Here is a 17,863-nt window from a genome sequence, read left to right as displayed (position 1 = left end):
CAAAACGTTTCAGAATCCAAGAGCAGATTCATTATTGTTATGTTCAATTAAATTTAAAAGAAATTTAAATTAGATTTGATTTATTAGTAGTGTTGCAGGTTTGTTTCTCGATGCAATAGGACATTGGAAACCGAAAGGTCATGTAAATACAATAAATTCTACACAGATATTTACTTACCTAAAGTGACGCCGTTTTGTGTGGGCGGGAAAGTGTTTGAGACAGAAAGTTACTGCTTTATTATAATGATAGATAGATTTTCATAGATTTCATTAAACTATATAAAGGTTAATTGGTCAATGACCTTGTGGTGAAGTAGCATAACGTGATTCTCGCAAATGGGAGGTTATTAGTTCGCCCCTCAGTGGAGACGATATTGACTATTTGTGCTTCAACAGGTTGAGAAAGAATTAGTAGTACTCAAACAAAAAATATAAAGGTTAATCGAACTAACAATTAAAAATATTACCATGTTAAACACCCCTATATTTACTTGGAGCATATTTAATACTTGTCAATTGCAGTGTGACGTTGACTGTTACGTAAATATATAAAGAAATAAAGTAGTACACTCATCTCATTACTAGTTATAACATTTGATGTAGTAATAATCATTTGATCTTGACAATTGTAACATTCAATAAATATTTTCAATACTATATATTAACTCAAAGATTAATTATAATGTGTTGTTTGAACTTTGAATGTTTTTTTTTTTTTTTTTTTTTGAAAAAAAAAAAAAAAAAAAAAAAAAGAACTTTGAATGTGTTAGTTGGTACATTTGCATAAGATTGTACGAATTACATAGTATTCTATGTACTTTAGCCTGAGAAAAGATATGCAAGACAGACTTGGATTTTGTACAATAATCGTGATTCACGTACACTCACCTACCGTACCATGAATCCATGGTACCATATATATTTGAGTTTTATGTATACTTTCAAATTTTAGTCCATCACTTTTATTTCTTCAGATGGCAAATAAGTATGGGTTATTTTCAATAGTGATACTATATGTATTCCCTATTTATACTCCCTCACTTTTACTCCCTTATGTGGTACGTAATTGATGATTAGTTATCTTTATCTTTGTGAGTACCAATAAAAATTTTTCACAACAAAAATTTGAAAATGAATTAAAAATTGAGAGTAAAATGTTGGAGCCCACTGCACATAGTATTTTGCTATATATTTTCATAGAAAAACATAGCATTATGAAAATTTGTAGAGCGCAGCACACAGTGATTTCGAAACTGAAGTTGTAACACAAACAATTTGTAACGTAGTTCGAGCAAACAACCCTAATCTGCGAGACACTTCTCAATTTGAGAATTTACCTAAATCCACTAAAAGCTCAATATTTAAAGTACACTGTTTGGAACCTGAGATTACACAATAGAATATTTTTCCTACCAAACTATTGAAACTTAAACACATGTACTACTTTCTAGGGGAATTTAGTATCTCATTCTCAAAGACTCTCATACCTCACCAGATTAATGTTGAATGCTTGAGTTCTACAATAAAGGACAATCTCTATTTATAGTAACTACTCCTAACAGATTCGTGAATAACAAAGTTATTCCTAATCAAACTAGAACTAGAAAAACTTTAATAACAATTTCCTTTACAACTAGTATTCTTCATTAGCTATTCCTCTTATGACTGGTATTCCTTTATAGAACTGGAATTCTTTTTGCATATAACTTTGTCATTGGTGAGTGCTATCGTTGAGTATGATTTGTTTAAAAAAAATTCTCAATTAAATCAGCCTGTATGATTTGTTTAAAAAAAAGATTCCCAATTAAATCAGCCTATCACAACTAATTTCTCCTCTGATTTATTCTTCCTCTGTTATTACCGCCAACGCCTTTGATTTCATCACTTCTCCTCAATCGCGACATCCCGAAGGAAAATTGCACATCGGAGGACCGCGACGCCAAAGCTGAGACAATCTGTCGAGAATTCTTTTAATCGGAGATGTATTCTGGCCATGCAAACATGAATCCACTGAGATTCCATCAATCGGTCTCTTCTGCCTTACGATCACATCTAGATTTCCTGACCGGAATTTCGAACGTACTAACTCGGCGCCGTCATTAATTTCTGGAAATAGCACAAAATCCGATGAAAGCTCTTCCAAATGATCTCTAAAATATCTGATCTGATCTTCATGGGATAACCTAGACAAAACTGGAATTTCTCCAATTTCCAGTGACATAATCATCGCCGGAAAACGCTCCGTTGCCACCGCCAGACCACCCTTGCCCTTCAGGGCTGTCTCGCACAAACAGGCTGGAGGTGGTTCGCGTTCGTCTTGAATATTTTGGTAGGGTTCCTGTGAAATCAGAACATGGCTCATAATGATCGTTGCAGAGTCATCATCCTTTTCTTTATCTGGTCCTGTTTTTGTTTTGTGATTCTGCATAACAGTAGTCAGAGGTGTTGGAACAGTTGTTTCAACAACTCTGGGACTTTCGTCATCATTAGTGGTTATTCTTGAAATTGTGTCATTAATAACCACATTCATGGATTCCATTGTACTGTCTACACTGAAAGTCTTACTGTTTTATGAATATCCTGAATAGTCTAGGAATATTTCTTGGTCCCCTTTGATGTCATGAGAATTTATGTGTCCCATATGTTGGTGCCGTAATTGTTTTTGCTTGTTGATTGTCTGTAAACCAGATAGTTCACCATCCCATGTATAGCATTTGTTTGCGGACCTTTTTCCCATCATGACACACTTGTGATTCTGATTAAACACAGTGCAATTGTCTTTAGAGAATTCTACTTTGAGTTCATCTTCACAAAGCTGACTTATGCTGATTAGATTTGTTTTTAGACTTTGTACTAGGAGGACTTTTGGCAACCTAGGCAGCCCATGGACATTCAAGATGCCGCTTGCAATGATCTGACCTTTTCCTCCATCTCCATAGGTAATATGTCATTCATTCTTATACTGAATGTTTTCCAGTTTTTCTGGATTTCCAGTCATATGCGTTGAACACCCGCTGTCAAAATACCATACGTTTTGTTCTTTGTTAGTTTTTGAGGTGTAGGAGACATTCTGATCTTTTCTTACCCAGATTTTCTTGCTTTGTACTGACCAATCTCTGTTGATTTGTCTGTAATACAGATCATTTTGTCTTTTGAAGCAGTATGCTTTTATGTGCCCTAGTCTGTGACAGTAATAACATCTGATCCTCCTTCGGTGTTGGAAGTGATGTTACGACACTTCAGGAATTTCAAAAGAATGACTTTCATTAGATGCTGGATTTGGAGATCTAGGCCTCTCAGTTAGTGCCTTGATCTCTTGTAACAGTTTGGTCTCTCTGCCTTTCGACTCCATTAATTCATTCTGAGTATCTTTAAGGCGTTTTTCATTACTCTCTTTTTCATCTTTTAGAAACTGATTTTCATGTATGAGTTCAACATTTACTTTGATGATTTGTTCCCATTTAGCATGCAGCTGTGTATATGACTCTAGCAGTTCTTGTATATCATTTTCATTTTCGTTGTCATTCTCATGATTTGTGGTGAATGCTACGAAATTAGTGTTGGTAACTTCTTCACTGTCTGAGTCATCGCTTAGTGTTGTCACATATGTTTTGTTCTTCTTTTTAAAGTATGTTGGACATTCTGACTTGATGTGTCCAAACCCTTTGCACTCATAGCACTGTATCCCTTCTGTGTTTGATAGTCCTTTTCTTGGAAACTCCATTAGGATCCTGCTAGTAACTTAAGCAGTTTGGCTCTGATACCAATTGAAAATTTGTAGAGCGTAGCACACAGTGATTTCGAAACTGAAGTTGTAACACAAACAATTTGTAACGCAGTTCGGGCAAACAACCATAATCTGTGAGGCACTTCTCAATTTGAGAATTTACCTAAATCCACTAAAAGCTCAATATTTAAAGTACACTGTTTGGAACCTGAGATTATACAATAGAATGATCTTTCCTACCAAACTATTGAAACCTAACCACATGTACTACTTTCTAGGGGAATTTAGTATCCTATTCTCAAAGACTCTCATACCTCACTAGATTAATGTTGAATGCTTGAGTTCTACAATAAAGGACAATCTCTATTTATAGTAACTACTCCTAACAGATTTGTGAATAAAAAAGTCATTCGTAATCAAACTAGAACTAGAAAAACTTCAATAACAATTCCCTTTTAAAACTAGTATTCTTCATTAGCTATTCCTCTTATGACTGATATTCCTTTATAGAACTGGAATTCTTTTTGCACATAACTTTGACAAAACATTTTGAGTCAACACATTACAAATTAAATTTTAAATCTAAATTTCAAAAGCATACCATAGGTGAATATTAGCCTAAACTACCCATACAAGACAATATTAGCATTATTCTTCCACCATGACTATAAATATATCCTACATTCTCAAAGTTTTATTAAACTTATTTGAGTCCAGTTCAAATACCTCTAGTTTAATCTTGAGCTAAGCAAAAAAGCTCAAACTAACTCAATAAATTAGAATTCAGATGGACTTGAGTCAAACTTAAACTTCAATATTTTGAATAGAATTATACTTTGGGTTTTGAGACTAAGCAATGGGTGTATATATATTTATTTATAATAATCGCAGAGCCTCTAACAAATCAATATTACAGTATAGGCTCTAAATTTAATTGACCATTAAATGTCATAATTGAAAAGTTGGTCAACTTTATGGTGACTCTATATAGTGAGAGGAGGTTTGATTCGAAACGAGGACTAAAAAAAGAGGTATAAAATGTGCTTTATGAAATATATCTTGTAATTATTACCTCCTCGATCAATTAAAATTATAAAATAATGTCACTTGTAAATATGCATTAACTCCTTAAATCTTCATAGATGTCTCTTTAGAGTTATCCTTATCGCTCTTCTGACTATTCTCATGGGGGATTTTTTGATTCTCATGATGCCAAATTTTGTAGTTTAACAATGTTTCTTTGAGGTTACCCCTTTAGTTTGCTTTTAAAAAAAATATATTGTAGTTTAAAAATATAATGTTTCTTTGAGGTTACCCCTTTGGTTTGCTTTAAAAAAATAAAAAGCAAAAAAAAAAAAAACAAATTTTGTAGTTTAACAATGTTTCTTTGAGGTTACCCATTTGGTTTGCTTTAAAAAAAATAATTTAAAAAAATAACAGATTTTATAATTTAATAATGTTTCTTTGACGTTACCCGTTTGTTTTGATTATATTTAAAAAAATTAAGGTTCAAGTTCGGCGATGTCCTTAGGTGTGGCGTCACCAATAGTTCAACAAATATACACTATCAATGTTAGGAAAATGCACCACAAAAACACAGACAAATTAGGTACGCATCACAAAAAACACACCATTAATTAGGTGTGAGTGAAAACACCATACACCGGGACCAAGGAAGGGATCCCTTCCTTGTAAAGACAACCTTCATTTAGTGAAGCAATGAGAATATTGTCTATGACTCATAGATGGGCAATCATTCGGGACAAAAGGTGTCCTAGGAATGACTTTCACAAAAGACAAGGAGCATTAAAAGACTTGTACCATCTTGTCAAAGAACAAGGACAAAAGTCATGATGCTTTTGGCTCCAACGGCTACACAGTACAAGTGCTTTAAATGCTCTATGCCCACTGGCTTTTACACACTGGTTAATAGGTTGAAATCTTCATCTCCCTCCAACGGATGAATTTTTCCCTTCCTATAAATACCTGTCTTCACCATTGAAGAAGGTGCTGGTTATTCAACTCTTGCTATCCAAAGAAAAGCTCTTCAAATAGTTGCATCTCTTAAAACTTTTCATAACCAGTGTTTTTGTGAAGTTTTCAAAAGGCTCATCCATCATCCACCCTTCACAAATCTTGAAGAAGTCTTGCATCTTTTCAAGTGAAGATTTATCCAGATATCAAGACAAGGCTTCAACCTGTTGGAGAAACACAAGATCTTCTTTCCAACAACTCAACTCTTAGGAAGAAGTTGATAGAGGCGGAGTAAACTCGAGGAGTTGAAAAACCTATCAAGTGGCTGTCCGGCATAGTGATCAAGGAAGCCAGCTTGAAGTAGTTTGTATTAGGAGTGATAGTGCAAACCTTTTCACGAGTTGTGAAAGAAGAGTGGAGTAGGCTTTGTTAATAGCCGAACCACTATAAAAATCTCTCTCTCCATATCTCTTTAAATACTGCGCTTTATCTTTCGTGCATTGCATATCATTTCGACCAAACCCTGAGATCTTCTAACGAAAGTGTGCAAAGTAAAAACTAAGATGAAATCTTTTATTCAGCTGTGCATCACTCCGAAAGGAGTATCTTTGAAAAATCGATTAGAATCTATTCACCCCCCCCCCCTCTAGACTCTCTTTCGACCCTACCGGGACCAACAAAAGGCACAACTATGGATTTGATTACCCCTTTAATTAAAAACCCCATTCCTTAATTAAAAAGGATATCATTCTATCCTATTGGCAATATGATTTTTAAGTTTGAACTAGTGCTTTTAGATTTTGTTTTGTTTGTTTGTTTTTTTTTTTTTTTTTTTTTTTGGTTTTTTTTTTGTTTTTTGTTTTTTTTTTGTTTGTTTGTTTGTTTGTTTTTTTTTTTGTTTTTTGTTTTTTGTTTTTTTGTTTTTTTTTTGTTTTTTTTTTTTTGTTTTGTTTTGTTTTTTTTTTTTTTTTTTGCGGTGCTTTGGATGTCATTATGTTAATATCAATTGCCTTAATTTTTTATTTTTGGATTTTTAAAACCTTTATACCATTATAGGGTCATACATAACCAAACATCAATATTGGTAATCATTTCAATTTCATTCTACTACAAAACATGCAAAATATATACTTTCAATAAAACCCATTACCATTTACCAAGTATTTGATTCCATTTCGATTCTAATTCCCTTGTGCAAACCAAACACACCCTAGAAATAATTAGTATGGCTATAGTGACATATAACAAAATGTGACTATATTAAGTTTACTTGTCTCTTTTATCACTTAAATATTATTTTGGTCTTAGTAATATTTTGATGAGTTCCTTATTTTGGTTGCAAAACATAATAACAAAAAATACATTATTCGTATATTAAATGTATATTATACAAAATAATATACTTTTAGTACTTAAATAATCTACTTTCCGTGTATACAATGTATACTTTTAATATACTAAAAATGCATTATGTATGTACTAAATATACGTTACTTGATAGTATGGTCTATACATTTGTGTGGATCATAATCGATACAATAATGATAGAGGACGCATTCTGATTTAATTTCCTCGAGTCTAGCTATAACTTATAGCAAAACTTTGTAGAGTATTGACATCATTTTGCAACCAAAATAAGAAAACTGATCAAAATATTACTAAAAGCAAAATAATATTTAAATGATGGAAAAATTGCACTTTTGGTCCCTCAATTGTTCCCAGATATGCAATGTAGTCTCTTATTGTCAATTTTGCTAAATTGGTCCCTCAAATGTTTCAATTGTAGCCAATATAGCCCTTTGGTCAAATTTGTCTCAAATTAGAGTTAATACTATGGACATTTTGATAATTTCACAATACCCTTAGTTACACCCATTCTCCTCCCACGCCATTTACCCCAAATTCATTTTACATAACCCCAGCTTTCACACCCAATTTTCTGAACCTAATCCGTCTTTGCACTAGTGCCACAAAAAAACTAGCGCCACAGTCGGACGTCGCCGGGAGCCTAGCCTCGTCGCCGCCATCTTCTCCAAATTGCGATGTCATCGTCGATCTCTCATTGCAGCGCCCAAGCTCCTCACTGTGAATTCAACAACACCATAGAAAAGGTAAACCAGCACGACCAGTGAGTGAAAACGTCTATGGCAAACCGGCAAACAATTAAGGGAAAACATACACTATTAATAAGAAGGTCTTTCGACTGGGTTTTCTGGAATCAAGGATGCGGGGTGAAAGGTCGCATGGTGTTCTATGTATTCCAGCGATTCTCAAGTCCATTTCCGGCGTTCGCATTCCATGTTTATCACTTCCAGTGATGATTTTTTGGCAAGAGGCGTGTCTGGGTCTGCTACTAATCTCTTCCTATCCGTCTCTCTAATTTTACTACTGGCTTCCCCTACTTCAATTCATTAATTCCATAATGTAAATTGATATTTACCTCTGTTTGTGCCTCTTTTGTAAATTGATATGTTTTCTGTGACAGGTCACACTTGATTTTGAACATTTCCGCTATTCTCATTCCCAGTGTTTTTGGAGCCATCTGGACTTCCTCTGCTGCCTTTGCACCATCAGATTCATTTCTAGAACATTTTCAAAATTTGTAGATTCCAACAGCCGACCGGCTGCCATCACCATGGATTCAGGTGTGAGTGACAAATTTGAAAAGCCATTGCGAGAGGAAGAAGGAAATTGGGGGTAAAACTTAGTGTTGTGAAATTATCAAATTGTCCATGGTTTTAACACTAGTTAGTGATAAATCTGACCGGATGGTTACATTAGCTACAACTGAAACATTTGAGGGATCAATTTAGCAAAACTGACAATGAGGGACTACATTGTATACCTGGAAACAATTGAGGGACCAAAAGTGCGATTTTCCCTTAAATGATTAAAGAGAACAAGCAATTACTTTTTTTTTTTTTTTTATTTATTGTATATTTATATATCATCATTATCTTTGGGTGATAAATTTGTAATTTTTCGTAATAAAATTCATTTGTCACTATAGCCATATATATTAATTGTTTTTAGTAGTGTAGTAAATATTTTATTTATAATAGTCTATCATTATGTGTCATGTTAGGGAGTAAAAATAAATGAGTAGAATTTGAGAGTGCTTGCAGTCGAACTTATATTATATATATATATATATATATATATATATATATATATATAGCTTTCAAATTCTTTTCCTTTTTTATTATCATTATTATATTATTTGGGAGAACTAGAGAAGTGATATATTTTTCTTTCTATGGATCTTAGATGCCAAATATATTGCATGCATGCATTCTGATTTCATTTCCTTAGCTTGAGTCTAGCTACAGCCTACAGCTACTAGTAAAACTTTGTAGAATGTTGACATCATTTTGCAACGAACCAAAATAAGGAACTGATCAAAATATTACTAAGAGCAAAATAATATTTAAGTGATAAAAGCGACAAGTAAACTTAATATAGTCACATTTTGTTATATGTTACTATAGCCATATTAATTATTTTTAAGGTGTGTTAGGTTCGCACAAGGGAATCAGAATCGAAATGGAATCAAATACTTGGTAATAGTAATAATTTTTGCTGAAAGTATTTTGCATGTTTTGTAGTATGGTGGAATTGAAATGATTACCAATATTGATGTTTGGTTATATATGACCCCATAATGGAATAAAAGTTTAAAAATCCACAAATAAAAAATTAAGGCAATTGATCTTTTAATATAATGACATCTAAAACACTAATATGAACAAAAGAAATCAAAATAAAAATCTAAAAGCACTAATTCAAACTTAAAAATCATATTGCCAGTAGGATAGAATGATACCCCATTTTATTTAAGGAATGGAGTTTTTAATTGATTGGATAATCAAATCTATAGTTGTGTTTTAAAAATTTGTCAAACAAACAATAGCTATGATTTTGCAACCAAACACTAATTATGATTTTGATTCACATTCTAGTGTGTAAACCTATGAACCAAACACGCCCTTAGTAGTGTAGTAAACATTATATTCATGGTGGTAGAGTATTCATGGTGGTAGAGGGTTGGGATTGACTTATATAGGTAACTTAAGCTGACATTGAATTATATCCTAAATAATTATCTGAAGTAAATGAACCCCATTACGACATTATGAATATCTACCCACTTTATTAAAGATTTGACAAGAGAGAAGACAATGACATATAATAAATTCTATCTCTAACATTCTACATCTATACTCTATAGTAATGAATATATTTAGGCCATTTTAGAAGCATAAATGTTTGTATTTAATAGATTATTATTCTCTTATGTAACATGTCACGTATGAGCCGGGTGCTAGTACTTCATAGTTATTTATTTATTTATTTTTTGAAAGGACTTCATAGTTTTTTTTTTAATATATAATTAAAACAAAAGGGTATAGTAACGTCAAAGAAACATTATTAAGCTATAGAATTTGCTTTAAAAAAAAAATCAAACCAAAGGATAACCTAAAAAAAAAACATTATTAATGTATAAAATTTGGCATCATGAGACAACCAAAAAATTCATGAGAATAGTCGGAAGAGAGATAGAGAATAACTCTAAAGAGACATCTAAAAAGATATAAGAGTTAATGAGCATTTAAAGTGACAATATTTAAATATCCTCTCACTATATAAAGTCATTCTAAAATAAAAATGATGGAGTAAAATTTAAAAATCTACATTAGGACTCAAATATATATGGTACCATGGATTCCTGGTAGGTGAGTGTACGTGAATCGCGATTATTATACAAAATCCAAGTCTGTCTTGCATATCTCTTCTCAGGCTAAAGTACATAGAATACTATGTAATTCGTACAATCTTATGCAAATGTACCAACTAACACATTCAAAGTTCAAACACATGCATATCGACACACATTATAATTAATCTATGAGTCAATATATAGTATTAAAAATATTCATTAAACGTTACATTTTTTAGATCAAGTGATTATTACTACATCAAATGTTATAACTAGTAGTAAATGTACTACTTTATTTCTTTATATTTATGTAGTAGTCAGTGCCACACTTCAATTAACAAGTATTAAACATGTTCCAAGTTATAATGTGATATTTACCAACTAGAGAAGAGTTCAACATTATATTAAAACTAAGTACTCCTGCAATTGTTATTCACAAACAATCATTTCATAATGTAGCAATATACTAGACATTACTTTTTCTTTTTTAATTTTAATTTCAATATTCTTTTTAAGGGGGGATTGGTAAATAGCTGTTAGCCGATTGGGTTAATGAATTTGACTAGTTGATAACATTAGCTGATTGTATAAAAGTGTTTAGTAATTTGTTGTTAGCTGATAGCTGATTACATGCAAATGACTTTCTTAAAAAGCTTATCGAGAAAGAAGCTTTGAGGCTTGAGCAGATTTTTGTATTTTAACATTTTAAGGCAATAAGCTGTTACAAATTTTTTTGTACTATATTTTTTTTGGGTGTCAAGGTCGGGATGTGGGGGGCCCTTGGGATTAGAAGAAAAATAAAATTCTTGATAATATCAATTGTTTGACAAAGAGAGATTACTAGTTGCAATTACTTTCTCTCTTAGCTAGTGGTGAATATTGCATAACGTGGGGTTGAGAGATTGAGAGAAGGGTGGGGGGGGGGGGGGGGGGGTGTGTTATAGCTAGACTCCATATGATATTCACAATTTAGAGAGAAGCTTAACATTGCTTTAATAATAAGCCTAATCCATAGTTATATAATTAAATGAAACCTATTAATTACAATTATATCACCTAGTTAATTTGTTCATTTAAAAAAAATCTAAGATTTTGACATTCAAAAATTGTTTGATGTGATCTTCACTCAATAAACAATAACAAATATACTAAACCATGAAAAAAAAAAAAGAGATTGTTTGTGAGAATGATTAAATGAGACTAGGTAAAAATAAAGATGTAAAAACGAAGTATGGAATTAAATGGAGTGGAGGCCTAAAATGCAAAATTCCTCATGGCAGAAAGCTTAGAGATGGGGTAAAAGATGCAAAAGTTTGAGGGTAGGACTTAACATATCATGATATAAAATGAGGGTCAAATTAACAACACTATACATATAGCAACAAGATCAAATAAGCACATGATCTTAATTGTGACAAATGAGGATTGATCTCAACCACTTATTAGGGTTCATCAATGGTCATCTTGCAGATTCATGATTTGAATTTGTCCACAAGTTTTCACTTGTGCAATGATTTTCATATGAACAGGATTATATATATAGGCAAGGGTTCAGATGAGGGGAGGGGTTCCCGTGCAGTTGTACGAAAGAACGCACCTTAAGTACATAACCTACGCACCTTAAGCATACAAACAAAACACTTAAAGAACACAAACCACGCACCTTAAGAACACAAACCACGCACATTAAGCACACAACAAAGCATGCACCTTAAGATTAGAAAGATAATTCATTCAATTCCAACAGAAAACAATTACACGTGAGTATATCTAATCTCACCACTAAACACTCCTGACTAATAGACAAGAAATATAAGACTAATTCTAGGACCAAACAAATACAAACTATGTTACATATAATTAAATAATAATAATAACAGTAACACTAATACACCCCCTCAAGCACAAGATTGATGATCAACAATGTTGAGCTTGTTGTTGAATATTAGGAAAGTTGTCTTAGTTTCATATTCTTATTAGTAGTTTCCTAAACTAACTTAGTATCTAGTTTAGTATATATAGAGGTCCACTGAAGTATAGAATAGACATTAAGAGAGATAATCTATTGTAATCTTTCATTATAATATATTCTCTTGTTCTTTGGTTATCACATATTTTGCTTCCGCCTAACTGGTGGGTGGTGGTTATTCTCCACCCGCCAGACCTATCAATCTCTCAATTTCAACATGGTATCAGAGCCTACTTTCCTAGGTTGTTTTTCTTCAAATATTAAAACCCTAATATAAACCCTAGCTTTCCGCCACCGCTGCCGCCACCGGAGGGTAACCACTGCCGCCACTGTTTTCTCTCGTTCCGACGCACTTCTAGTTGTTGTTCAAAGCAACTAACACCACAACCTTACTCAGAACCTTGTCGCGCGCCCACACACACTTCTAGTTGTTGTTCAAAGCAACTAACACCACAGCCTTACTCGGAACCTTGTCGCGCGCCCACACACGCCACCACTGTCGTCGGGAGTGCTTTCGCTTTTCCGGCCAGATCTCCTCTTCTCCAGTGATTTTGTGATCTCACCTCCTACACCAATGGATTCCTCTCCCTCTTGCGACCTTATCTAGAAAATTTCATCGCTTTCCTCTACCGCCGTCGTCCTCACGCGCCACCGCTGCCGTCACGCGCCGGCGACCTTCCTCACGCGCCGGCGCGTGAGTCTGCCTCCGACGAGATTTTTTAGATGGTTGTTTTGCCCTTCTTTCAACTTTTTGGTGAAATTTGAAGGCTTCTTTGGATTTGTTGCCGAACATTTTCCCATGGTGATTGTGTTTTGGTATAACCGTGTTTGTTTCTTTATCTCCGGTATGCCCTATCCCATGGATGGTCAGTTTCAGCACTACTATAAAGGCCTTTGATTATTTCCCATGTTTCAAGTAAGGGGGAGTGTGACTGTCTACAATTGGTGTGCTATCATTTACTATTATTTGCTATTTTATCTACTATGGGCTCCCTTTGCTATTCTTTGCTCCCTTTCTGCCTCTACCGCTCTCTTGTGTTATCGGGAGGTTGTTCATGTTTAACTCTATCCTTAGTGTGTTCATCTTCATTCCCGAGGTTCATGTTCGATTCTGTCCTCGGTGTGTTCATTCCCAAGATCGTGTTTAGCTTCGTCCTTGGTGTCTTCGTCTTTATTCCCAAGGGTCCTTGGTGTCTTCGTCTTTATTCCCAAGGATTGTGTTAAGCTTCGTTCTTGGTGCCTTCGTCTTCATTCCCAAGGAAGGGTCAGACATAGCGCAATCTCTTTTGAAGTCATCCATCCTCGAGTGCTTATATTGTTGTGATGGTGTTCGTGTTTTCCCTTGGTGCCTCCATTCCCAAGGATGTTCGTGACAAGCTTTGCCCCTGGTGTGTTCATTCCCAAGGGTTGCATTGTACCTCCGAAGCCATCTCGCATTGTTATCCTCTAGTTGCATTTAATTTTCACTTGTAATTTTGAGTGAGGTAGAGTGCTTGTTTTAATCCAAGCTTGGAACTTCCCGATGTTCCAGCTTGAGGGGGAGTGTTGAATATTAGGAAAGTTGTCTTAGTTTCCTATTCTTATTAGTAGTTTCCTATTCCTATTAGGACTAATTTAGTATCTAGTTTAGTATATATAGAGGTCCATTGAAGTATAGAATAAACATTAAGAGAGACAATCTATTGTACTCTTTCATTATAATATATTCTCTATATTCTCTTGTTCTTTGGTTATCACATATTTTGCTTCCGCCTAACTGGCGAGTGGTGGTTATTCTCCACCCGCCAGACCTATCAATCTCTCAATTTCAACACTTGTCTCGCAGAGCTGTAAACCGGGGTCCAGGTAGTGGTTTAGTGAGCACATCGGCTAGCTGATCCTTGGTGGAGACGAAGTTGACCACGAAGTCGCCGGAGGCTACTTTGTCACGAACAAAGTGGTAATCTATTTCAACATGCTTCGTCCGAGCGTGAAACACAGGATTAGCGCATAAGTATGTAGCGCCGAGGTTGTCACACCATAAGTTGGAGGGACGCCCAGTGTGCAACCCAAGTTCCCGCAACAGAGAGACCACCCAGGTGACTTCGGCAGCAACATCAGCTAGGGCTTTATATTCCGCCTCAGTGGAGGAGCGAGCAACGGTGCGTTGTTTCCGAGAGAGCCAGGAAACAAGATTACTCCCGAGAAAGACGGCATAGCCACTGGTGCTTTTCCTGTCGACCGGACACCCAGCCCAGTCAGAGTCGGAGTAGGCGTGGATGTCACTTGAAGCGGAAGGAGAGAGTCGAAGACCGTAGTTAAGAGTGCCCTTAATATACCGTAACACACGTTTCACCATTGCCCAGTGGTCGTCAGTAGGAGAGTGCATGAACTGACATAGGCGGTTGACAGCATACACGAGGTCTGGCCGAGTGATAGTCAGGTACTGCAGTGCCCCAACAATGCGCCGATATTGCATCAGATTCTAGAAAGGTTGATCAGACGGAGTGATAGCGTGAGTAACAGACGCCGGGGTAGTAAGGGATTTGCAGTCCGTCATCCCAGACCGATGAAGTAAGTCCACCATGTACCTATGCTGTGACAAAATCATCCCACCATTAGCTGAAACTGTCTCGATGCCTAAAAAGAACCCAGGAGTGCCAAGATCTCTAATCTTGAACGCTGATGCAAGGCGACGTAGTAAGGACTCAACAAGTGCGGCGTCACTGCCCATCATGATGATGTCATCCACATAGACGAGTAGAAACACTTTAGAGACACCCGTCGAGTGGTAAAATAATGAGACATCAGTCTTGGACGAGGAGAAACCTGCAGTGAGTAAAAAATCGTGAAGTCTTTTGAACCAGGCCCTTGGAGCCTGTTTAAACCCGTATAGAGAACGCTGCAAAAGACAGACATGATCAGGGTGTGTCGGATCTTCATATCCTGGTGGTTGTTTCATGTATACCGTCTCGGCTAAATGGCCATTTAGAAAGGCGTTGTGGACATCCAGCTGGCGGAGAGCCCACTTGTTCGAGACAGCTAACGCAAACAGGATGCGGACAGTCGTGTGCTTGACGACTGGACTGAATGTGTCAAAGAAGTCCTCCCCTGCGACTTGATTGAAGCCTTTGGCTACCAAACGAGCTTTATAGCGATCAATCGAGCCATCGGCAGTCCGTTTTGTACGGAAGACCCATTTGCACCCAATAATGTTCATGGTTGGGTCTGGGGGGACTAATCGCCACGTGTTGTTGTAAAGAAGAGCGTTGAACTCTTGATCCATTGCGTCACGCCACTGTGGATGACCTACAGCTTGGGAGTAACACGTTGGATCAGTCGTTGCTGTTAGAGCATGAAACTCTTCATCAGTACCCCGAGTCATACGCCGAAGGCGCATAGCCAAAGGTTGAACAGTTGTTCGTTTCCGGCCCCGTCTAGGTGCACTTAGCTCAATGGCCAATAAAGGTGCTTCTTGGGCCAACGGGACTGGTTCAGTCACCGGAGTTGGCATAAGTTGACAAGATTGCACCGGTGCTACGGGTGCTGATGCCCAAGGTAGAGATGCAGCTGTAGATTCCTGAGCCTGCACAGAACCTGTTGCAAAGGGAAACACATTCTCGTCAAACCGCACATGGCGACAGATATAGGTTTTCCCACTGATTGGATCCATGCATCTATATCCCCTATAGGACGGTGGGTAACCTAGGAAGACACATGGGGTGGAACGATACTCCATCTTGTGCCGATTATAAGGCCGTAGATGGGGGTAACATTGATACCCGAAGACACGAAGAAATTGGTACGGTGGTGATTTTTTGTAGAGGCGATAGTATGGACTTTCAAACTTTAAGACCGGGGTGGGAAGGTAGTTAATTAAACAAGTGGCAGTTTCAAAGGCGTAGTCCCAATATTCTTGTGGGACGGAGCCTTGAGCAAGAAGAGCTAAACCCGTTTCGACAATGTGTCGGTTACAGCGCTCAACTCTTCCGTTTTGTTCATGTGTATACGCACAAGACTGCCGGTGTTCAATTCCAAAGGATTGGAAGGTTGTGTGTAATTTTCTGTATTCACCCCCTAAATCTGATTGGATTGACTTGATAGAGCGCGAAAACTGCCGCTCTACCAACAAACGAAACGAGTCAAAAATTTTATAGATATCTGATTTTACCCGTAATGGATAAAACCAGGTAAACCGTGTGAAGTCATCAACAAACAGTAGAAAATAACGATATCCACTAGTTGACACTATAGGAGCGGGGCCCCAGATATCGGTAAATAATAGATCTAATACATTTTTACTATTATTCTCAACACTATCTAACTTGAAACGGGAAGACTTGCCGAGATGGCAAGCCGTGCACGACCCCAATTCTTTGGAATTATTTGCTTGAACGGAACAACCTTGTAGGATTTTGTTTTGGACCACACTATGCGGGTGACCAAGCCTGCGATGTCACACAGCCGACGTAGCACGGGAACTCACAAACGCAAAGTGGGAACGAGACACGGGTAACTTGTAGAGACCGCCCGCGGTTGGACCTTTAAGAAGTGTGACCTTGGTTTTGGAATCCTTCACAAAAAACAATGACCATGAAATTCAAAATATACATGATTATCATTAGCGAATTTTTGGACTGAAAGTAATGGGACTGTTAAACTAGGGACGTGCAACACATTTGACATGAGTAAGTGTTTGGACACGGATGGAATAGACGCATGACCAATCCGCGAGATAGCCAAACCTGTACCGTTTCCAAACCGGAGCGTGTCCGGGCCAACATATTCCTCTGTGTTACTCAGCATACCGGCGTCCGGTGTAGCATGAGCAGTGGCACCGGTGTCCGGATACCACGAATCTGCCGGAGCGGTGATGGTGCCGGCCGGATCACCCGAGACAGCAACATTGGCCTGCACCGGTGGTGGTGCGGAATACCGCTTGTAGCAGTAGAGGGCCGTGTGTCCGTGGGAGCGACATATTTGGCACTGGGGTCCTCCTCTACCGCCACGACCACTTCTGCCGGAATTATTACCCCGGTTTCCTCGACCGCCTCTACCAGAATTGCTGCTGCCACGACCACTGTGATACCCCATATTTTCTGGACATTGTACGAGGACAGTACGTGTGTACATGACTAAATTATTTAGAGTCTCCTAATCCATATTATTATAGGAATATTATTCTTTGAGCCTAATAGCTTCCTAATCCTGATATAATATGTAAACGCATATACTTTTCCTAATAATAAAGATTGTTTAAATATTTTCCTAAGCCTAATAATATTATTATATAAAACTTTTCTGATTATATACATATGTACATAGATATATGATACAGATATAAAGATATATACATATTTACGTATGTACCTAAATTATAATATATATATATATATATATATATATATATATATATATATATATATATATATATATGTTACGTATGTATATATGCTAAGTACTAGTAGGCTAATATGTATATTAATATTATATTAAG

At 36.3% G+C, this 17,863-nt stretch overlaps 1 protein-coding gene across 1 annotated transcript in view; it reads right to left on the bottom strand.

Moving 5' to 3' along the window:
- The window catches only part of LOC109192029 (pectin acetylesterase 7-like), a 54,139-nt gene that overhangs the window by 13,212 nt on the left and 23,064 nt on the right, over positions 1 to 17,863 (bottom strand). Inside the window, exons 4-5 of the mRNA XM_019342655.1 lie at positions 11,912 to 11,920; positions 3,990 to 3,994 (exon numbers count right to left, since the gene is read on the bottom strand). Coding sequence (XP_019198200.1) covers positions 3,990 to 3,994; positions 11,912 to 11,920 — 14 coding nt within the window. The remainder of the gene's footprint in view (positions 1 to 3,989; positions 3,995 to 11,911; positions 11,921 to 17,863) is intronic.

The sequence above is a fragment of the Ipomoea nil genome, unplaced genomic scaffold (genome assembly GCF_001879475.1).
Source record: "Ipomoea nil cultivar Tokyo-kokei standard unplaced genomic scaffold, Asagao_1.1 scaffold1735, whole genome shotgun sequence".
Lineage (NCBI taxonomy): Eukaryota > Viridiplantae > Streptophyta > Magnoliopsida > Solanales > Convolvulaceae > Ipomoea > Ipomoea nil.
This window is presented reverse-complemented; position numbering and strand designations above follow the sequence as displayed.